The 24,060-nt window shown below is 33.0% G+C and overlaps 1 protein-coding gene and 2 long non-coding RNA genes across 14 annotated transcripts; 1 reads left to right on the top strand and 2 right to left on the bottom strand.

Annotated features, from left to right (window-relative positions):
- Positions 1-950: 950 nt before the first annotated feature.
- Positions 951-12,613, bottom strand: LOC139906777 (uncharacterized). Of its 3 annotated transcripts, none has more exons than XR_011782702.1 (4): positions 11,916-12,613; positions 3,628-3,968; positions 1,631-3,506; positions 951-1,574 (listed from the first exon to the last, which is right to left on the bottom strand). It is a non-coding gene; the product is annotated as an uncharacterized lncRNA (long non-coding RNA). The 3 variants fall into 3 exon arrangements; XR_011782700.1 differs by having other exon boundaries at positions 1,631-3,545; positions 11,916-12,609; XR_011782701.1 differs by lacking the exon at positions 11,916-12,613 and having other exon boundaries at positions 3,628-6,144.
- On the bottom strand, positions 10,902-11,294 carry LOC121127111 (uncharacterized). Its single transcript, XR_005867534.2, has 2 exons — positions 11,152-11,294; positions 10,902-11,088 (listed from the first exon to the last, which is right to left on the bottom strand). It is a non-coding gene; the product is annotated as an uncharacterized lncRNA (long non-coding RNA).
- On the top strand, positions 11,996-23,186 carry Dd (CTD nuclear envelope phosphatase 1-like protein dullard). Of its 10 annotated transcripts, XR_011782699.1 has the most exons (7): positions 12,022-12,134; positions 12,188-12,620; positions 12,684-12,950; positions 13,010-13,380; positions 14,066-14,120; positions 14,176-14,747; positions 14,803-14,954. XR_011782699.1 is itself a non-coding variant. In XM_071892137.1 (5 exons), exons 1-4 carry the CDS (start codon positions 12,522-12,524, stop codon positions 14,118-14,120), a joined length of 792 nt encoding a protein of 263 aa, XP_071748238.1. In that variant the 5' UTR covers positions 12,205-12,521; the 3' UTR covers positions 14,176-14,954. The 10 variants fall into 10 exon arrangements, 5 of the variants coding, with proteins under 5 accessions (XP_071748240.1, XP_040578419.1, XP_071748241.1 ...); XR_005867532.2 differs by lacking the exons at positions 14,066-14,120; positions 14,176-14,747; positions 14,803-14,954 and adding exons at positions 21,038-22,888; positions 22,952-23,186 and having other exon boundaries at positions 11,996-12,134; XR_011782698.1 differs by lacking the exons at positions 12,022-12,134; positions 14,803-14,954 and adding an exon at positions 20,426-20,627 and having other exon boundaries at positions 12,135-12,620; positions 14,176-14,225.
- The last annotated feature ends 874 nt before the right edge of the window (positions 23,187-24,060 follow it).

The following is a 24,060-nucleotide window of genomic DNA, read 5'->3' as shown; positions in this document are numbered from 1 at the left end:
AATCCAAGTATTTGTAAAAATGTCCCGATGATCGGTAGATTGTGATTGGTCGCCGATTCATACTTCCAATTGACTTTTTTCTGTGAAGAGCTTCCAAACTCTTCAGGAATTAATAATGAAATATATTATTATGTGCACAAAGCCTCCACATAAAATATTTTTTTAAAACAAAACTCAACTCACTTCAGGATTTCAAAAATCCAGTCTCGTAATATATAAAGAAAAAACAAAAGTCGTTACATCATTGAATTCTGATATTAAAAAAAAATTTCCGCTTTTTGAAAAAGTAAATGAAGCAAAATTATTGGGATCTTGATCACTGACAATATTACTTCCTCGTTTGAACAGAATGAAAAAATCCTGATATCAAAATTGGTAAAATCATTCAAATTCTTCGCAAATTTTATCCATAATAGACTAGATAAACTTAAATGGTAGAATGTTTGCATACTTCTTAGGGTTCTCCATTTGTTGAGATACATGCCATAATCGATACAAACTGTGAAAAAATAGAAGGAATCTAAAAACAATAAATTTGGGATGAAACAAAAATACTGCATATCTGAAATCAAACAAAACTCTTCTATTGATGACTGGAATATTAGGGGGAGGCTGTGGAGGTGGTGGAAGTTGTTAAAACTGACGTGGATGAAACGATTACAGCTCAGTCGAGACTTTTGGGCCAATCGAATAAGAAGCTGGTATCATTCACAAACGATTTTATGATAGAATATTTAGGGGTCCAGGCAGTGACGTATGTCAGGAAGATTTTTGGTCCGCTTTACAAGGGTGAACGATTGATTTTCAGTGGTGAACGTGGGATATTTAACTAGGGCAAATGCTACAGCATAGATTAAATCTTGCAAGAATATCGTCCAATGGACTGTCTGACCACTATTTTCTTCAGGCAAACATTGGGAAAAATAAAATGAAAGGAAAAACTCTAGACAGAAAGTCAATGCCGACCTATTCATAAAGGAAGGAGTATAATGGAGTATAAAATGCACGGTGCAAGAATGAGAGAAAATTTTTGAACTATACAATTAAGTCAAACAATTTAAACCTCCTTAAATATTTTTAAAATAATAACGGATGAAGATAATGCACGAGATTATAATATACCATGAAACGGTTACATCGACAGAAAATAAATTATGTTCACAAGTCTTGATGTTCTTAACTCGCATGTATACGTGGTGATGTGTTTGAAAAAAATGAAGAAAAAAATGCATGTGTTCTTTATTATGATTAGAAGAAGAAGTTTTTCCTCTCTTTCCTTGACGCAAAGGTGTCAATCAAACTGTCCATGTCTTCCTGGAGCACCTTGTCCACCATCACCCTGTCCAAGTTCAAGAGAGTGAGGAAGGAAAGCCTCTCCTGGTCCATGGTGGTCCTCATGTGGTTCTTGAGCCTTCTGAGACAGGAGAATGACCGCTCCGCCTCACAGCTGCTGATGGGCATTGAGGCCAGGATAACAATCACCCTGTATAGCTCCGGCATCAGGCGGACACTCCCGAGCTTATTAACTCTGCAGCAATTTGTGACGAAACCATGCCTTCTGTGTCAATATCTGCCTAGAGAAACATAAATTTTAAACATATAATGCAAAATGAAACATTATAATATTAACCTTGAATTGCTGGAAGATTGCATGGTCTGACTGGAGCTGCTCGAGTTTAAGTCTGTAGTGCTTGGCGACACGCTCAATGACACAGGTCTCCACTTCACTGTCATTGACGATTGCAATGAGATCCATTGTGAAGTTTGTATCGTCGGTGGCAAATCTGCTCTCAAGCTCTAATACAATCTTATTGATTGCAACATGGAAATGTGTTTCACGGAAGTAGGATTCAGTTGTTCCTTTCCACTTTATTCTCCTTGGAATCTTCGCCTCCTTGAATTCTAAATCAATTGAGTCCTCCTGGTCAAATACTGATTTCATCTCAGACGACTTCAACTCAGCAAGTTTCCAGATTGATTCAAAGATTTTCTCATTCTTAAGATCTTCAAGAGTTCTAATCACTAGGTTGACGTGTTTCCGGGCATTTGTTAGGTCAACCTTTCTGCGTTGAAGTTCATCTGACAAGCTAGATGTGTGTCTGAGGAGTGTCTTCAACAGTTCAATGCCGAAAACAAATTCGTTACTAAAGATGCTGTTGAGCAGAGAAGTTGCTGTTGAACTCGACAATGTCTATATCTTTTCTCATTATTATGAGGGTCTTCATGATTCTGACCATCCCTAGAGATAGAGTGTGTACAGCATCGTAGCGGAGACTCCAGCGGGTAGCAGACTGGTTCTTCAGGGTCATCACCTTGGCATGCTCCTCATCTTTACTTGTTATCTTCACCGACTTGTAGATTGCTGACCTCTTTGGTGACCCTTCAATGAAATTGTATAAAATTTGTACTGTCCTCATTGTATTTCTCAACAGGGTTATATCTGAGAGAAGATCCTTGACTACAAGATTGAGGACATGGGCGTAGCACTGGATGTAGACACACAGTGGGGCTGCTTCCTTCCACCTGGCGGCAAGACCCTTCTTGATGCCAGATATGGTGGAGGCACCGTCCACGGCCAGGGAGACAGTGCGGGCGGGGTTAAGGCCGAGATCCTTGACAGTCTCGTGAAGCTTCTCAAACAAATATTTGCCGTCAGTCTTGGTAACTTTTACAAACTTGAGGAACCTCTCTTTCTTGATGCCTTCACTCGTCAGATATCCCAGTGACAGACTGAACTGCTCCGTGTTTGACATCTCTGATGTCTCATTAACAATCACTGAGAACCAGTTATCATCATCGCCGGCACAAGTCTTGACATCTTCAATTATATTTTCCGTCACTTTGGATGCTATAATCTCTATCAGCTCATTTTGGATGTCAGGTGAAGTCCATTTGGCAAAACCTGCCCCAGCTGATCCAAATTTTTTGACTTCGGCCTCCAGTTCATCTTTGAGAATATGATTGTCGTGTGAACGCAGGGACAAAAGCTCCAAGAAGTTTCCTCAATTGTTTCCATTAGATTCCGTCAACTTTTCTCTTGTTTCGGAATCGCCCCTAAAAGCCAATCCTTGCTTTGCGAAGAACCCAACAGTTTGGAAAAGATACCTCAAATAAGCTCGCCACTTCACGACTTCCTCAGCATGTTGAGACTGAACATGGCCGAGAACCGAAGTATTCTTTCTCTTTGATGTGAGGAAATTGATCCACTTTTCCATCGACAGTTTGTGTTTTTTGTTGTTAGAATGACTTTCAACAAGGAACTGTTTTTCCATGTTTTGAACTCAAATTTCCCAAGGTTGGAAATGGAAAATTTGGAACAGGCGAAACACTTGGCTGACTTTTCAATCTTGTCATATTCTAGCCACGGGAACTTACGGAACCAATCATATTGAAAGTCTCTGGAGTATTTGTCATCTATCTGAGGACTGTATACATGTAACTTGGGCTGTAGAGGATGATCCCTCTCGACTTTAGGCACAGTTTCCCACTCAGTCTCCACTCTGGTTCTGGTTACAAATATGTAATTGTATTATAATGACTCAGTACTATTATGAGTTGGTCATAAGTTACATATATATAATAGATTTTAATAATTAATTATGACTTAATTCATCTATATTTACATACCTATATGATTGGTGGACGGTTGAGTAAGGTTTTTGGTTTTTTTGGTCCGCTGAAGTTGACAAAGCGCAATTCTGACGTACGGCCCTGGGTCCAGGTGAAGTCACGCCGGTTTGTTATGAGTAAATCCTGCAACTCTATTCTGCACCACGTTTTACCGCTCCTCGGACCTGATGAACCTATTAATTACAATTGTCGCTATAATAGTTTAGATGAAGTTCTATGGGATGGTGACTTCGAGACTCTTCATGAATATATCGATTCAGGAAAGGATAAACAGAGTTGTTCTCATTGCAAGGAAGTAAAAAAAACGAGCCGACACTTCTCCTAGAGTCCGTACTATCCTAGAGGAAAAAATTAAAGATGAATACAGGGTGGATGCGACCACATAGGACTGGATGATCGCTAACTCAAGTAAAGATACATCCCATTTTAAAATTGACTTTTTAATCACACTTTTTATACTTGTGTATTCTATTCGATTGTAAAGGAGGATTCCTTCCTATAGGATTCGAAACTTTTATTCAACAGAGTATAAATTATTTGAGGAGGTTTGACGACAAGGGGTAAGGTGAAATGTAATTGTTTATGTTATTAAATGTTTTTAAATACAAACCAATTTTAATTCTTAGATTAGGAAAAGAACAAATCAAGCTTGGTAATATAATAAAAAGGTGTGTTGAAAGGGACAAAGTTGAAAATATCAAGGATTGGAGTGAAAAATATGACTGTTCTTGTAAGCTAACGGATATACAGGACATTTGGAAAGATAACGTGGCCCTCTTTTATAAAATATTGATTACTAATGAACATCGCAGAATTTGCATTTAATTTGACAATCAATGAAGATATATGTATTTTTTCTTGAAAATCGGCAAACTGTCTATATCATCCCAAAAGGTTATTAAAATTTGTCCTGAACAAAAAATCACTCTGGTTTCAAATGTGAACAATATTTTATACTATTTGAATAGTTATAAGGAAGAATAAAAAAAATTCATTAAGTTTAGAGGATATCATAGGTGCCTTTGATAAGTTCAAGGAAAAAAGTAATCATCTTAAAAGTTTTACAACAGCAGCCACTAATTCTAGGAATGCCCGTCATAGACAAGGGGTATTTTGCTCGAAGAGTATAATTATTGGGCGGAAAGTTCTATGGATATGAGGATAATGGATGGACCAAAACAATCTTGTGTTTTATGGTTAAAAGTGTCCTAACAAGGTAAAATGATGTAGTTGCAATGGTTCCTCTATCGAGAATCGATTCAGAAGTCATGAAAAATTGGTTCTTCAAAGTTCTCAAGCTTGTTACTGACGTCAGATTTATACCAATATCCATTCTGACTGATGGACATTTCGGTCAACCATAATCTTTTAAAGGACGAATTAGGAAATTGCTTTACCCCACTGCATATTGAAGATCAGTTCATCTCTGAAGAAAACATATTCCTATTAGTTTATTCCTTCCATATTTTCAAAACTTCCTACAATAACTTCGTAAATAAGAAACATTTATTTTTTCATTTTTGATAAACACTTGGAAGCTCATTATCACCATGATGTCGAAATTTATCAAAAAAGAAATGGGCCTGGAAATCAAATATGCACATCAACTCTCTCACCAAGACTTATTTCTGCAACCAATTGAAAAAACTAAAGTCAGTTTATCGTGGAAGTTTTTTTATGATTCTACTATAGAAGCTTTAAAACATTATGGAAATAGCAATGACTCCTACCATATCTATTTCGAAACTGCAATGCTCTTTAAAATATTACGTAAACTTTGAAATTGTGTCAATGTTAATTCTTTGATTTCTTGCAACAAGTGGAGACGAATGAATGGGCCGCAATTACTAATGAGATTTTTCAATATCGTTTTATACTTGGCTCAAATTATGGGAAGATATGACTTTTACAAGAAAGGACTGTCTTCTTAAACATTTTTGGCTCCCTTACAAACATCAAGGGGAATTGGCAGAACTATCCAATAATCTTTTAAATGAAACAGAAGCCATGTTTATTTTATTACAGAAGATCAATTCTGACTCACTTGAAATGCACTTTGGATGATATAGACAGCTTGGGGGAGGAAACTATTTCTTATGTTGTCGACAGTTTCTTGAAAGTGATAAGAAAATCAGAATCAACTCTTTATTTGTGACTAACATCCAGTCATTTTCTTCTCTCTGCGATACTTTATTACACAACAAAAAGGTGGTATACGCAAATTCAGGTGTTGGGGGTATCGAATGAATAGAATCATTCTTATAATTAAAAAACTATTTATATCGCAAATCTTAACTGTTAGTATGTACGACAGAAATTCTTCAAATGGAAATAAGATTTGAAAATAATTTTACTTCGACATTGTGGAACTTTAAATGGTGTTTATATTATGGGTAAGGGTGATAATTTTGGTAAGAATAGAAAAGCGTGCGAGGAGAAGAGAAGAAATACTTATGGCATCATTGATTAAATAATATACATCTTCTTCTATCAATCAAGAACGTTATCATTCCCGCCTTTATTATTCAATTTTAATATAATATTGGATGGTGATAGTCGATAGAGAACTGAATACAATGCCTAAAATAACGTCGCCTTCTGTCTGGATTTCTGAAAATGGAGGCCCAGGAATTTGGAAAATACTTACCGGATGAGAAACAGATGGTTTGTCGGATTTGTCGATATAAATGTGCCTTTAGTCCCCTGTCTAGAATTACACGCCACTCATTATAATCATCTCATATCAAAAGCATGGATATTCATCTAAAAAATCAAGTTAATGATGAATACATCAAGTCAGACTTTAACTCACAAAGATGCTTATTGCATGTAATATAACCTTATCCATTGCTAATCATCTACGTTCAAAAAATTTATGGAGAAATACACGGCTAAACCTATCCCTTCCCGAGAAACCATCATTAAATTAATGGAGGATGTTGGTACTGATGCCATTTATAGAAATACATATAAAAATGTTTTGAGTCATCCACACCAAATGACGATCAAGTTATCAGTAAAAAGTATAAAATATTTAATAATTTCGAAATGGAACTCTGAATTTTGTACTATCTAACAGTAAGTATTCAATTTTTGTAAATATAATCATAAAATAGGATTCTATTTTAGCTGAACATATCAAGAATTATAATACACAACTCATTAAATGGCAAAAACAACTGCTTTTTTTTTTGATCACTTAAGGCTTAGCTATGGTTGGTAGGCTCCAAGAAATGGTGTTCAGAAAACACATAAAAGGCAAAAACAACTACTTAAATGGTCACAACAACGGGGGTAGTAATATTGGGTGTATTATAATTAGCAATTGTGTATATCCTTCATGATAATAGTATGTCGTTATACAAGCATAAATAACGGGGATAATATCTTTTTTTGATGCTCTTAATAAGGAGTAATATCGCTGGACATTACTACATAATTAGCTTTTGCTCTAAATCTTTAAGATTGATTTATTTGTAACATTTTTTTTTATTAGTATATTTATTGTCTAATTTTATGATTTTGACATTTACTTTATTATTAATAATTAGTTAGATTCCATCGATAGAGATATATCTATCCTGTGCACAATTGTATTTAGCGACTTCCACATGAAGAAGAGGGGTGATTATCTGTTTGATTAAACTCCACGTCTCGTTTGTGTTTTGCAACTTAAAGTTATGGCATATTTAACTGGATTCCGGTGTCAGAACAAGAAAATATTATTTGGATCAATCTGTTATTTCAATATTCTATATATATAATTTATTGTTATTAGTTATATGATTCCAATTGTTTAATTTTGTATATTTAACATAAATGTATGATGGTATATTTTTTATTATGTAGATTATATTTAATTAAAGGCTTGTTTTTTAAACTTGGAACTTCAAATATATTTCGAAATACTCTACTTTGTCGTTTCATTTGCTATTATTCTGAGAATAAGGTTCATAATGAATTACAATTTCATGTAGTGTGACGTTATAAAATCTACAGTAACGGATAGAAAACGTCTAACTCAATTATACATAGTATATCTTCATTAAACATTTTGCTGATAAATACTTTTGTTATACCCTCAAAATCATAATGAAGCAGGCAGATGATAATCACATCAGTATTTTAAACAATGATACCATATGTATTTTTTCCCCCTTTCTCCTTGCACGCGTTTTTCTCTATAACATTATCAACTTTAATTATGGGGATGTCTAGTAGTGTATAAAAACATAAGGAATGATGTGTTCTCCATCACTATAGTACTCCCTGACCAAACTTATCCAAGACATTAATAGAGAAAAAAACAATCAGGAGAAACTGTGACTGATAGTATACTTGTATCCATTAAGGAAGATGAAGAGTTACAACTTAAGGCCGAATTGCATTTTGTCTATAACCTCATGTAAAATATGACAGTAAATACATTAGGGGGGGAAATCATTTATTAGCATTTATTACTTACACAATATTTATATACATAATTTTACTACTTGCAAAATATTATAAATATAACTTAATTGGTTGTATTAAAATTTAATTAAAATATAAAAATATTTTTTTAACTACATTTCTATACTGTAGATCAGTTTTATTCCCTACAATCTTTAGCCTCCTAAGATCAAATATGAAATTAACAAATTTTGAAAGACATAGCTTTCCAATGCGAATTTTTGACACAATTTATATATGATTTAGATCATTCATAGTCTTATTGTTCGTTAATAAATCTAATTGGACAATAATTATGTTCTTAAGAAGACCGTAGGAAGTTATAATAGACTAATGATCAAATGGAATGGTCACCTTTTTGAATACGAAAAAGACTCCTACTTTGCCTCCATTTGTTTAGTGATGATCAAGAGAGTCTAATATTGTCTTCCACTTTTTTCAATGTCAAAAAGAGATTCACAAATCAAAGTAGTGACTATAACAGAGTTGGAAGTGAGAATTGAAGTGTACAGGATGTGTAATTGTGGGTATGGACTGAACATAACGAATTCAGCCTTATAAATGGAATTGCTACTACAACTTATTAAGTGTTCGAGATGAGTAATTTATATATCAAGGACTCAAATCGATCCAGAGTTTTCTTATGGTATGATATAAACTATAGTTGACTTTAGGAGGAATAGATTCAGGAGTTTCACAGAAGTAGCATGAGGATCAAAATTACATCTTTATCTTGGTTTATACTGGTTTTTATTCGATTATTCTTGCTCTATATCGAATTTGTCACTCCTCAATTCACATAGGAATAAAAAACAATTCCATATTAGATCTGGGATGGCTGATATATTCTTGAGTCTATGATCTACGAAATTAGAAATCACTATCATGTACCTTTATGTTTAAGTGTATTTCCACAATAAATTATTTTTCCATTGATGGAGATGAGAGCTAATGAGTGAGGCAAAGATACTCCTCAAAGGGACGATATGCTGAACATCAAGTAAGAGGTGGATGCAGGTCCATATAAACGAATATTCCGTTGAAAAGATCCATTTAAATTTAGTAAAACTATAAACTAAAACTACTGAGCAACACAATTCAAAGTCTCATAGTCATAGTGAAAACTTGCAAAGAGCCAAGGATAATAGAAATACAAGGTTATACCATAACACGTGTACGACTGATGTTAGACTTCCACCACGCTTTTAATATTGACGTTGTAGTAGATGAGTGGTAGCATGTTTTGTCAAAGTCTATTTTTCTTTCCCAGTAGTCGGTACAATACATTAAATTGAAAATTCGAGCAATAGTGTCGTCATAGCCTATAAGTGGTTGCATGTTTGGTCAAAATCTGCCTGTCTTGCTAAGCAGTCGGTACAATACATCAGATTGAAAATTCTGGCAAGCCCGATTACATGATGGTCTAACCTAATATTTCTATTGACCTCGGGAAAAACTAAATTTACTAAATTGTTCTTTCTTATTTTTGTTATTCATTATTTAATAAGTCGTCGGATTTTAACGTCTCCCTCTATAAAAATAATTCTAGGAGCTTCTCATCTTTATAGCTGTAATTCCATATTTCTCTTTCAAATCATATAACAGGAAGCTGATATTAACAATGGTCTTAATTCAGTAATTATTGCCAATGTCCTTGTTTATTTTCTTATCCCCCTCTTTCCTTGTTAAAGCTGATTATAACTGATCTAATGAAACGTAATGCCAGCTAAGCTGTTCTCCTCCAAAACATTCTTCAAATTGATAGGGTTACCATATTGATTTTTGGTTGCTTTGGTGATTTCCATCACATTTCAACATCCTCCAAACATTCTCTCTTTTTCTTCTTCTTTCCTTTAGTTAAGCTACAAAATTATGAAAAAAGAGAGAAGTTGCATTAAAAGTTCTAGACCACATCCAAGAGCAGTTTTTGTAAAGTATGACAGATGAATAATTATAAAGAAAATGGAAGAAAATTTTTGTTGTAAATATACATAACCCCTATCAGTAAAGTTGATAATTATGTAGAGAAAAACGCGTGTAAGGAGAAGGAGGGAGAAAGAATTATGGTAGCCTTGTTTAAAATACTGATGTGATTATCAGCTGCCTGATTTAATATGATTTTTGAGGGTATAACGAAAGTATTTATTAGCAATATGTTTAATGAAGATATACTACGTATAATTGACTTTGACGTTTTTTATCAGTTAAAGTAGCTTTGAAAACGTCACACTCCATGAAATTGTAATTCATTATGAACCATATTCTCGGAATAATAACTAATGAAAGGACAAAGTAGAGTATTTTGAAATATACTTGAATTTCCAAGTTTAAAAAATAAGCCTTAAATTTAATATAATCTACATACTAAAAAATAAACTATCATACATTTATGTTAAATATACAAAATTAAACAATTAGAATCATATAATTAATAATAACAATAAAATATAAATACAGAATATTGAAATAATAGATTGATTCAAATAATATTTTCTTGTTCTGACATGAATTCAGTTAAATATGTCATAACTATAAGTTGCTAAACACAAGCCAGACGTGGAGTTTAATCAAAAAGATCATCACCCTTTTTTCCTAATGTGGAAGTGTCTATATACAATTGTACACATTATAGATATATCTCAACGGATGAGATCTAAATAATTATTAATAATAAAGTAAATGTCAAATTATAAAATTAGACAATAAATATACTAATAAAAAAAAATGTTAGAATTAAATCCATCGTGAAGATTTAGTGCAAAAGCTAATTATGTATTAATGTCCGGCAATATGACTCCTTATTAAGGGCATCAAAAAAAGATTCCCCCCGTTATTTATACAATAATAACAGTATACTATTATTATGAAGGCTACGCACAATTGCTAATTATAATGCTACACCCAATGTAACAACCCCTGTTGTTGTGACCATTTAAGGCCTTTTTTTTTTTGCCTTTTATGAGTTTTCTGACCACCTTTTCTTAGAGCTTATCAACCATAGCTAATCTTTATGTGATAAAAAAGTAATATTTATTGACTATGTAATATTGGAAAACCTAATCATCATACCCAAGTCTTTAAGTGAAGAAACTTATGTCAGACAAACAAGTTGCAAACCATCCAAAGCTACTACACCGGTTGTTGTAACCATTTAAGCATTTGTCATTTAATGAGTTGTGTATCAAATTCTTGATAATTTAAGCTAAAATAGAATCATATTTATGATTAGATTTTTAAAAAAAACCGAATACTTATTGTTAGATGTTACAAAATTCAGAGTTCAATTTCGTAATTTGGTGTGGATGACTCTAAACATGCTGAAAATTATCTTGACTTCACAATTTACAATTGAGGTAATTCTATAAATGGCATCATTACCAACTTCCTCCTTTAATTAATGATGGTTCTTCGGGAAGAGAAGAATTTACCCGTACATTTCTCCATAAATTGATTTTTTAGATGAATATCCATACTCTCGATATGAGATGAGGATAATGAGTGGCGTGTAATTCTAAACAGGGGGCTAAAGGCACATTTATATCGACAAATCCGATAAGCCATCTGTTTCTCATCCTGTAAGTATTTTCTAAATTCCTGGGCGTCCATTTTCAGAAATCCAGACAGAAGGTGACGTTATTTTATTCAGTTCTCTATCGACTGTCAGCATCCATCTAATGTTACCTAAATATTGAATAATAAAGGCCGGAATGATAACGTTCTTGATAGAAGAAGATGTATGTTATTTAATCAATGATGCCAGAATTATTTCTTCCCTTCTCCTCGCCCGCTTTTGTATTCTTACACAAATTATTAGCTTGCATTAGTGAACTCACCTTTATAAATGATTTCTAAATATGTGAGAGTCCAGACTCCTGATGGTTTGACTAATTTTCTTGGCAGATAGGCATGCTATAGTGTATTAAGTGAAGCTTTAAGACAAAGTAGCGAAATGCGCCTGATAGCTTGAGGAGATACATCGACCATCGTCGTGGAGTTATCTTTTTTCCCGCACGAGATGTCTCTTTTGATATTAAATCAAAGATGACGTCACTGTATGATTTATATTATTTTTCCTTTTGCCTTATGCCTATTTTGTCTTCCCTAGATGGAATTTACAAAGTTGATTGAATGAACGCGGTTCGTATAGATATGTTAGAGTATACTCCACACTCCTAGTGGGCAAAAAAAGTGTGACTACGTCCTCTACTTTGTACAAATATTGGTCATGTGCTTTTGGTTTGAGCACTGTGTTAAGAGACATTTGTTTTGAGTATTTGTGATTTGAAAGTGATGCAAGTTGTAGCCGTTGGACCCTGAGTCTGACTCTGTTGTCTGTACGCCTGTGTCTTGTTTCTGAAACTGCCTTGGGAGTGGAAGCTCTGTGACGCTTGGAGGAGTCATGGAATTGGGAATGTAAGTGAGAAGTTATTGTGTGATCAATGATGAAGAGTGTTGAGCTTGGTCTGCGAGGCTTTCTCGTCTATGCCTCGCAAATATGGACATTCCTTGCCTACGTTTTCAAGAAACAAGTGAGAGCCGTAGGTTTGACTTGCTTGCTCCTCTGGACTTGCACTCTCAATTCCCCTCTCCTCTCTTTTTAGATTCTGCAGCACAAAACCATAACCTACGGGTCCCTCCACGTCTCGCACCTCTCTCCACTTTCCAGACATCGCCTGAGCCTGGTGAAGCGGAAAGTACTAGTCCTGGACTTGGACGAGACTCTCATCCACTCACACCACGAGGGCGTCTCCCGACCCCTGGTCCAGCCTGGGAGTCCTCCCGACTTCACTCTCAAAGTCATCATTGATCGACATCCCGTGCGCTTCCTTGTTCACAAAAGGCCGCATGTGGACTTTTTCCTGGCTATCGTAAGAACTAGACGACGTTGTAGCCTCTTTGCCCTCCATTCACCTTCTCTCTCCCTCAGGTCTCCCAATGGTATGACTTGGTTGTATTTACTGCTAGTATGGAGATTTATGGAACTGCTGTTGCTGACCGACTGGATAATAACACTGGAATTCTTTCTCGTCGTTATTACCGCCAACATTGTACTTTATTGAATGGTTCTTACACTAAGGATCTCTCTGCTGTTAACGAAGATCTTTCCTCTATTTTCATTTTGGACAACTCGCCAGGAGCATACAGAGCTTACCCAGATAATGCTATACCTATTAAGTCTTGGTTTTCAGATCCTACTGATTGTGCTCTACTAAATCTTCTTCCTATTCTTGATGCGCTTAGATTTGTATCAGATGTTAGATCTGTTCTTTCTCGTAACAGGGAAGCTCATAGACTTTGGTGATTATCCAGACTTTTACTTACTACTATGCATTCTAACCTGAATCTTCTCTTCTTTTTTTACACACTTTATGAATTACAGTTAGTATAAACTTTTGTCATATCCATTTGATAGTAATGTTTTGAACTTGTTCATTCCGATTAGTTTTAAATATAAAATTTATATATTATTACTATCAAAATTATGTCATAACATAATCTACCTATAGCTGGCTAGATTATAGACTTACCCTTACTTTTTTACAAAAAAAAGAGGGAGTTCTAATTGTGTATCACGAATATTTTCTTTTTCACTTCATAATTTGACCGATAATAGATTAACTTGAGCAATGTAGCTCATTTCTTATATTTTTAATCAATTATTGGAACGTAAGTTTTCCAGGGACTTCTATTTTAATTGCATCAAATAGTATCATATTCATATAATAAACAAAAGGCTTATCATGAAATTATTTTGTATATTCTAATTAGAATTATATAGAATCATCTCGCAGAGTTTTTGTGTGTGCGTTTCTTTAATTTTTTGAGTTGCGTAACATATTAAGTGCCGTTTGAAACATTTGCCCTTATTTTAATACTATGTTTCTCTATCTTAAAGTTCACTTTTCCATAAGGAAGTTGAATAAGGTCCTTTCAACATATTTCACTTATTTTTTACTTATATATATTTTTTTATCTTTATAAGTGGAGAAACTTACCAAATCGACAAGAAATCAAATACTTATTTTTCTGCACTTTAGGTTTGTATTAATAATATAGTGAATCCTACCTATTAATTATTATATTCAACCTTAGAATGTTAAGAATGGAGTTTTAGTTCGGAGTCAAAATGATTTTAGTTGAAAGTAATATTCTATTTACTTCAACATTTTCTGCCAAAATTTTATTAACTAACAATAAATTAAGAATTATTTTCACACATATAAAAAAGTCCTTACACATACTAAAAAAGTGTAACACAACTTTTTGAATATTAGGGCGTGCAAAATATAATGCAGTTTCCAGTACTAAAGTACTCCCTGCCTTATAATCTCCTTCTTTCTTTTTTTTTGAAAGTATTTAAAGATACATACCAACATGAAGCGAGAATAATTCCTAGAATTTTGAAGTCTTTTTTGTTTTTGTTATATATGAAGTAGTCACTTGTCGTCAATCATTTGTTTTTAGTAAAATGATTTTTAAAGCCGCCATGGCATTGAATGCCAAAAAATTAGTACTCCATATCTGTTAAATTAAATTATATTAGACAATCATTTGTGTGTGGAATAACTCTTTGAGACATATATATTAGTGATGCAGCACGGAGTTTTGTTAGATGTCGATGTTTTGCTTCATTTCTCCTTATCAGTTTTCTCAACGCCAATTGGGTAAATTATAATTAGCTCCATTTAAACTGAACAATTCTCTTCAATATTTCCATAGTTGCAAAGAATTGGCTAACTACCAACTGATTTTGGACCTTTCTTTTGTTTCATTTCGGATGAAAGGTTATGTGATACAATGAAAGTACTAACATTGAAGAGTTTAATATTTTAACAACCCATCCTACTGCCAATAAATAAATTTAAAATACATTCCAACCCGATGTCACATTTTTTTTTAAATTAGAAAAACATGATTTTAGCCATGCACAAACAAAAATCCTGAGTTTCCCCAAATTGCACACAAAATAGATTCGAAAATGCTTGAAATTAAGAAAACAAAAGAATGCCGGATTATAGGTTTTGGATTCTTGGCAACTGATAATTTTAGAGAAAACTTCAAAAGAAGATCGGAAGGTATCCTTAAAATACTCCTTTTTTTTTAAATGGAGACACTGATTCGCAATTGATTTCAATTTTAAGAGTAAATAGCACGAGAATTAGTGAAAGGGAATGCTAAAAACCTATTTTTAGCATATAAGGTTAAAAATAAATAATTTGCGGTTTTATTTATTGTGCGTGCGTTCCACTGAACATACGTTTAATAAATGGAATAAACTTCAATTTTTGCTCATAAAATTAGATCCTTTGTCTGTGTGCATGTAAGAAAGAGTCCCGAATAAGAAGAAGATTGTTGTAAGAGCTCTGACGGTTGAACGGATTGATATATTCTTACATAGCACGCTGATGGTAAACATACTTTATTTGTTGGCAGTTACTAGGAAGCATCTATTTCCTTCAGAAGCATGTAGAGATCCTTTGGAGTATAAGTTCAGCCAAAATTTGAACTTATCGATCTTAATAGCTATTCATTCTTCACCTTACTTCTGTGGATTTTATCAAAAATAAATAATATTTTTATCAGTTATAAGGATGAACCTTCCTGCCATTAGAAATATTTCAAGTTTTCTTTTTTTAAATATATATTTCATTCCAATGTAATTACATTTTAAACCAGAAAATAAAAATAATAGCGGCAATATTCATAGAAGCGTTCACACTTCCTCGTTGGGATAATCTTCTTCTTTTGAACTTTTTATGACAGGTGTCAATAGTAAGTTAAAAAGCTTTATAAAATTCTTGTGTGCATTAAAAAGTAAAGCTCTTTGTTGAAATAGTTGATCGTCAGAAGGTAAAACACAAGATGGCTCTAGAGTATATAGAGTAGGGCTTTATTCGTCCATCTATTTTACAAACTATAATATATTTTTTTAATTGGGCTCCAATGATTTATTCCAATAGTCCCTCTTCTGCTTCCTTCGACGGGTGCAGAAAGAAAAACCTACAACTTTTCCTGCAAGTCCCAACTCCCTAAAATATTTTCTTCTCCCTCAAGCCGGCACAATGCATTTGAAAAAAAAAGGATACAACTCAGTACTGAATTAGTAAAAGCTTCTTCTGAAGTTGATTTGAAATACAACTCTTTGTATTGCAGGAGGTAGGCTTAGGTTAAAAGATGTTTGCATTTGTTTGTTAATCAGGATCTGAAAGTCTCAATAATATCTTCAACTCCGATATCCTCGTGTGGAGAGTGAATTTTAATTTCCTTTGCATAGGTAATAGGGTTACTATGCCGGTTTTTTTTCTGTAAAATAAAGCACTGTCTAGCAGCTCGTCACAACCGCTTTTGAAAGTCGAACATACTCAATTTCTGTCTTCCTTCAAGTACGATACAGTCTCTCATCATATGGTGTGCATCTCAGGATGTGGCATACTTTAGGAATTACAACTTGATTCCAAAATTTTGTTCTCTGAACAAGAGTGTCTATGTTTGAAATTTATTATACATGTAATACTTCCCCAAGCCTAAACCCGTGAGACTAAACCTGTTGCAACAACTGAGAATGGCAGTTTCATTATCTGGAAAACATAGGGGTTTCTCTTTTCTGCCTCCAATAACTGTACCTCTAATCTTACCATCCAACATTTTTTGTAGGAGAGTGAAATCCCAAACCAAAGTATTGTACTTGCATGATTCCTTTGCTTTACAACCCACTTTAGCCTTACTGTCGAACTAATATAATATATAAATGATCAATTCTGATGCACTCACCAAGTTGTTTATAGTTGCACAGAAGTTTTGAGGGAAATTTATCTTGGTTAATTCTTTCATAATGAATGCTGTATCTAACGCCTTTTCCAAATCAGGAAGAACCAAGGCTATCGCTTCTCCTCTTGCCTCGGAATAACTCACAATAGTTATTAATGACATCGTTGAGTCTTTCATTTCATGACTAGGACGGAACCCATATTGATTTTTGGAAGCTTATTTAAAATCGGTTTGAATCTTTCCGATTTACAGCCATAACACATTTTATTCTCAGTTTCAAGTGGTGTTGTTGGTTTTCAATTCCTTCAATTGTTCAAATGGAGTTGCACTGATTAAGTAAAAAATTATAGAATTACAATTACTCCATCTGATATAGGAATCTTGTTTGAAGCCTATGTACATAATTTATAAATCCTTTTCTTGAAACGACCGAGACGTGAACCTACACACATTGATTTCAAGATAATAATTTCTCCCAAGCTCGTTGTCCATTGAGCTACGTCGTTCCATTTGGTATTTTTTCAACTGAAACTTTTGAGATCTGTTAGAACAGAACAAAGTACAATTATTTTTCCTAAAAATTGAGATAAGGGTTGTTTGTTATATTTGTAATTGTTTATTTGCTGATTTCAAATCTAATATAATTTTTTTTGTAGCACGTAGAGTTTTCGATGTACTGTGGTTTGAAATTTTATGAACTTTTTGAGATTGGTATATGACATAGATCAAACTTTATGGCAATAATTTAAGTTTGGCAAAACGAAACAACAATATACATATGAATTATATATTAGAAGCGTTGTGAATGTGTCTTCCTTCTTAATATTTTTCCCGCATTGTCACGAAATAACATCCAACAATGGTCCGCCATCATGCTTTCTTTCTAAAATCTTTGGTAGTTATTCAGTCATGTGTCCCATAGGCTTAAATTTTGAAACTCGTAAATCAATTTCTTATTTAAAAATATCATTTAAATATAAGTGGGCTTTGTCAAATTTATTGATTTATAACAAATAAATAAGCAAACTTTTAAAAAACTAAATTAGTTTCGTCTTAAAAACTGTACGTGCTAGAGTAAATATAAAGGCATATTTTGAATCAGCCTAAAAAATGCTGTAAGATACATTTTTTTTGATGAAAACTCTATTTTGACCTGTATATTCAAATGCCAGGAAAAATAACAATAACAAGAGTTATATACTATATTAGTTCATTCAAAATTATTAATTAAACTTTCAGATCTCCTACTCCACTGTAACTCAAATCCATTGTTCTATTTGCTAAATTTGTAAATTATTATTAGAATTAATTGAAGACCAGAAGTGGGGCTTGAGTTCATATTTTAAAGACTTTACTTGATATCATAATCAATAACTCGTAACTTAAACTGGACTCAATAACAAAACTTACTACTCGATAGCTAATTAATACTGAACTAAAGAATAACGTAAATAGTAATATAGATCTGGTATTGAAATTATGGGCTTGAAATGAGCTCGAAATAAATCAGAAGACTCAATGCAAATATTCAATCACTTGTACTTGTGAGCAAAGACTTGATACTCGACATTAACTTGAAGTATAGGGACTTTATCGTACTTCTGTTGAATACTATTTAGGTTTGAAGTGTCTACTCTAACATAATTTTTTCAGTCTCCCAAATTATTTTAGCTCATTAAATTTACCCACTACTGTATCTTACAGGATCTTATGATTTTGACTTGAAATAATATAATATAATTGAAATAATAATAATTATCCTCTCTTCTAAATCAAATTTAAGGATTTGAATTTACAAAAATATAATTAAAATCTGTACTTTTTCAAAACATTGTCGACCTCTTAAATATAATTTTAGCTTTCTGAGTTCAATTCATTAATATTATTAGTGTTTTCATATCATTGATTAAATTTCATGAATTTATCGTTGAAATAAAGTTTTTTAATGTTTCATTAATTACTTTAAGATTTGTAGCATAAATCTGGAATAAATTTCGTCTGAAGGTCAAATCTGTATGTTCAGAAGAGGAATATTTTTCTCCAAATATCTGTCAGAGGAATAGTGGATCTTACATCTGCTATCATTCTTATATCAATTAGTTAATAAAGCAAGATAGACCTCCTCTGACAAAGATTTCTTTGGAACTCAAAAAGACCATATATATCTGAAACTAGGCTCCAGAAGTCTATCCGTGACTAGGGGATTGGGATTACGAATGTATAAATTTGTGGACGACACGGGGGGGAAAAAATTCGAAGAAAGAATATTTATAGGTACGGGGGGAGTTATTCTCTATAATCAAAAATGATAATATATTCTGGAAAAAGATGACTTTGTCATGGAATTCTGTGATCAAAAAGGTCCTTCCATTTCTCACTCAAGATGAACCTCCAAACTTTAAAGCAAGGATCAACAGCAGAGGAGAATTCTTCTATCACACAGGAATGACGTCCAGAGATCAACTCTTGCGATCAAAAACAGAACATAATACCCAGACGCTTTGTCTTTTGCTTGCCGCAATATTGATGAAGCGGAAGTTGGAAATACCAAATAAATATGGTCTGTTCACTCCATTATACATAACCCTTGAGTCGCTTCCCTGCAAATCAATTATGAACGAAATTAATACGCATTTTAAGTCTACCCTCTCAAAGACGATCGTAAAAAGAAGAATCCAACGACTTGGAGAAGAGGGAAACAAACATATGGTAGACGGCTGGTACACCATAAGAAAGAACCCATATACCAACTCGAGTCAAAAATGGCTCAAATACAGACTCGCTACCTCCAGCCTTTATAAAAACAAGTCCAAAAAGATGAATACCTCGCTACATACATTTTATGAGTGTGATAGGATAACTCCATTCAGAAATTGTCGAGGAAATTATCCTAAGGAGTTTGGTGATACTAACGAAGGCAGACTGGATGTTTGCTATATCACCTGGAGGTATCCACTCCTTAAAAGTGGACTGCATTCTCGCCAAAGCCATCTCCATGATGTACGTAGCAATGTGTCAAGGTCGACCCATATCCACATGTATGGTCGATGGCATCAGGAAGGACGTTGACCTCTTTCGGGGGCGGTAGAAGATTAATTTTTTATGTTTATATACACATACACATACTATAATAATAAACACAGGTTGTGTGAGCTAAATTTATAGAATTTTTCGAGGGGAAGGAATTTATAATATATTTTGTTTTGTCTCCCCTCGTTTTTTTTCTTAATGACTTCTTTTTAAAACTTTATTTTACGAAATTTTATATATATATTTTAATTTATTTTTACTGTCATTAAGTAAAAAAAAAGTTACTATTATCATTGCCTTATATTCATATTAATAATTACATACGTGCTCAGAGCATAACATATTTACATCAACAAACCCTTCCCTCTTTCCCTTGTATTATGTGTACATAAATAATAAATACATTCATTCTTAAAATAGTTATTGAACGGTGAAATACCTTGTAACTTAATTCAAAGTCACAAAGGTATTTTCTGGCGCAGTCGATAGTATCTTCTCCAAAACTCGAAAATCCTAATTTTTTTTTTTTTTTTTCTTTACGAAGTTACACGAATCGAATTGAAGAAGATTTACACAAGAAATATGCCTGAGATGGAGAAGATTATTTTGCTTACTTATGCAGCAACAGATAACTCAGCAGCAAAAACAATTGGAAGAGATTACGTAGATCATGTAGGATAGCATTTCAAATACGTCTATGATTTATTAAAACTCTCAAATACAGTCATTCGAACCTTTTGATTCGTCCCATGAGTTGTGTCCTGATTATTTGGAACACTTTTTTACTTTTGTTGGAGCAAATTCAGTGCCCAAGGATAAATGCCGTCTATATTTTTAACTAATCAATTGAGGGATGTTTATAAGCTTTTAAGGAATCTAGCGAAGCAGCAGAACATCCCAAAATATATTAATGCTCCATATATATAATAATTTGAAGATATTTCAATGTTATTAGATCTATAATCTCGAAATATGAAAGTTTTTCTATGAGTTTCAAGATGTAAATATAGTATTCGTAATATGATAAATTTAAGCTTTTTTTTATATTAATTCTCCTATAGTGTTATTTTTAAAATGTCATTGAGATTCGTTTTGTAGTTAACGATACAACAGTACTTGCTTGATGTTTTTTTTTTGTTTTTTTTTACACCTTCAGCTTTGTTCCTAAAATACTGGACATCCTTGCCCGCAAAGTTGGGGTCGCGACCCACTATTTTGGAAATTCTCCTTTAGCATATCATATTTGCAACATTAAGGGAGGAATTTGAAGATATCTCAATGTTAATAGATCTATAACCTCGAAATATGATAGTTTTTCTATGACTTTCAAGATGTAAATCTAGCATTCTTAATATGATAAATTTAGCATTTTCTTTATATTAACTCTCCTATAGTGTTATTTTAAAAATATAAATTATTTTCTCTAGAGCAAAAAAACGTCATATTCTAACATCCAATATCAAAAGAAAATAGGCAGTTGGTTTTTAAATATAAAATGTAATCGATAGTAATATATATCTAGGGTTGTTGAAATCGTTGAAAAAGAACAAATTTTTATTGGTTGAAAGAGATTATATAAAAAAGGAATAAAATACGTTGTTTTTTTTAAAACTTTTCCACTGTATTGTACTAATCATGAGCAAAGCAACTTCCTCTAACTGCTCTCTCACGTAAATCATCATCATGCCAAATAAAACGTCCTTTTTTCATGGTTTTTGCGGTTTCTTGTGCCCATCTCGTTGTTTATGGTAAGTAATCCGCCACTCCAAAACCTCTTATCAAATCAACAACTTTAAAGTCTTCAATAAACACAAGATTCAAGGAGACGAAGGAGAATTAAACGGTTCATCATTCAATTTGACGTAGAAAAGTTATTTGTGTCGTGTAATCCCTTTAAATGTTATGGAACATCCCAATTTCTCCAAGTTTATTGAAAAGTATACTGGAAAAACTTCTCCAGATCGATTAGTGTTAACATGTTGGTTGTTGAAGTATGTCAAGCAGTTTTGAATAACATAAAAGAAGAGGTGGAACAAAAGGATATTTTCGTTGTAGTAAATGAGACAAGAGATCATCAAGGGAGGTCAATGATTGCAATTTTGATAGGCACTTTGGACAGACATCTCTGTGGGATACCTTACCTTATTGACTTGATTGATATTGAGATTGCAAATTCTAACAATGTAAAGAACATCGTCATAAGTTCAGTTTATAAGTTATTGGGAGAAGATTTTGTCCGTGTAGACTTAAAGTTTTCATCACGGATGCCACATCGTATTGTCTCAAAGCAAGAGAAGATCTACGATAAAAATTCCAAGAATGGATTCATATTGCATTTATTGCTGATGTATTACATGGAGTTGCAGATATGGTTCAACAAAAGTTTCCTTTAACGAACGAACTTATTTCCAATGGGAAGATGTTTTTGAATTATTTAAGAAGAAAGAGAGCATTTACCGCTTCGTACGAAATTCCCCTCCCTCCATCACCAGTTATAACAAGATAGGGAACTTGTTTTAAGGCAGTAAAGTACTACTACCGTTACTTTGACGTCTTCAGAGAATATTTAAACAGCCTTGATTAAGATTTGGCAGCAACCAGAAGAGCACAAGATGTAATTAATAATGATGCCCTAAGAGAAGAAGAAGTATTTATAAAGGAAATTTTTCGTCAAATATCTTTGGCAATAACTGCACTTGAGGAAAGATTGCCTCTTCTTATCAGCCTAACCATAGTAGAAAATCTGACTCAAGATTTGAAGGAAGATCCATTAAAGACCAAGTTAAAGGAAGTGCATCAAAAGAATCCTGGCTACACAAAACTAGAGGAACTCTCTACAAGTGAAAGTCTTCTATACAAAAATACTCCAATTGTGATGTTGAGAGAGTCTTTAGTTTGATGAATATCATCAATACAAAAAAGTCGTCCAAACTAAGTACTAAGAAATTGATAAAATTGTTGATCGCCAAATGAAATGAATGTTTTGTTATCATTTAATTGCAAACACGTAAATGTTAACAATATTTTTTTAAATAATGTGTTACTTTATTGCCTCATTTCAATTCTTTAGATTTCGTGCCAAAGTTATCTATTCATCCTTTGTTGGTCACTAAGAAGAAATAAGTACACTGCCTGTAATGATGGGGTTGATGTTTTCTAACTAACAATATATTTTGTCTTGCATAAATTTAAAGAATATATCATACATTTATAAAGTTATTTATAGGGAAGTTATATATTAATAATGTACAATAATCTCTTTTCCTTCATGTGCAAATAAATAAATAATTTAAGTTAAATATATATATTATGCGATACTCTTTTAATTGGGTTGGAATCAATATTTACTTTGAACTCTTGAACCAGCAACAGATACAATTTCACCAATATTATATTTTTGAAGTAATTTCAAATGACATCTAATGCATCGATGGGTAATTTATTCAGTTCAAAATTAGAAACCGTCCTCTTGTTATACCCACACTCCTTCAATATTTATTAATACGACTACAATATTATTTCTTATATCAAAATATAAACTTTGGACGCTGCATCTTTATGGCTGGGCAAACGAGCGAGCGCAAATAAAGGACGGAGTTATACATTAAAAACAATTAAAACAAGCTATATAAAAGAGTAGGTATGCTTTTCTCAACTCTTTAACTATGTCAAACATATTTACTTGTCATGTCATTGCAATTTTGTATGTGGACATTTAGTGAGGTGATATCCACATTTTTTGCAATCTAATCATAGAATTTATGAATTATAATTGATTTGTAACTTCTTCATTCTCCCATTTGCCTAATTACCCGAACCTTTGTATTCCCATTCTTATTGGAAGATTTAGTATTGGTTGGCTAGGATAGAATGATTGCGATCGGATTCTCTGGGGTTATGGGTAGGTTGTGGGAATCGTGCTTTGCGCAAGCGCACCTGCATATACAACTTTAACTATCAGGTTCCTCTATTTTCTTTCGGAAATAAACAAACCTTTATTCATAAATCCTACTTGATGGGCGATGGGTAATTTCGAACATACTTATTAAGATATCTCAATTATGATTTTTTTAACATTACAACTTACCTGAAAATTTACTTCAAATAGTAGCTTTCCTTCACCAAAATATAGCTTTACTTGGTACTATTTAATCAAAATAATATTATGAAGAAAATGTC

The sequence above is a fragment of the Lepeophtheirus salmonis genome, chromosome 12 (genome assembly GCF_016086655.4).
Source record: "Lepeophtheirus salmonis chromosome 12, UVic_Lsal_1.4, whole genome shotgun sequence".
NCBI lineage: Eukaryota > Metazoa > Arthropoda > Copepoda > Siphonostomatoida > Caligidae > Lepeophtheirus > Lepeophtheirus salmonis.
The sequence above is the reverse complement of the archived record's forward strand: the minus strand, read 5'-3'. Positions and strand labels throughout refer to the sequence as shown.

Coding starts and splice junctions, on each gene's coding strand:
- Dd (XM_071892136.1), top strand. CDS start 12,522: ATGATGAAGAGTGTTGAGCTTGGTCTGCGAGGCTTTCTCGTCTATGCC. Junction 12,621..12,683: donor TCAAGAAACAAGTGAGAGCC/GTAGGTTTGACT, acceptor CTCTCTTTTTAG/ATTCTGCAGCACAAAACCAT. Junction 12,951..13,009: donor TGGACTTTTTCCTGGCTATC/GTAAGAACTAGA, acceptor TCTCTCCCTCAG/GTCTCCCAATGGTATGACTT.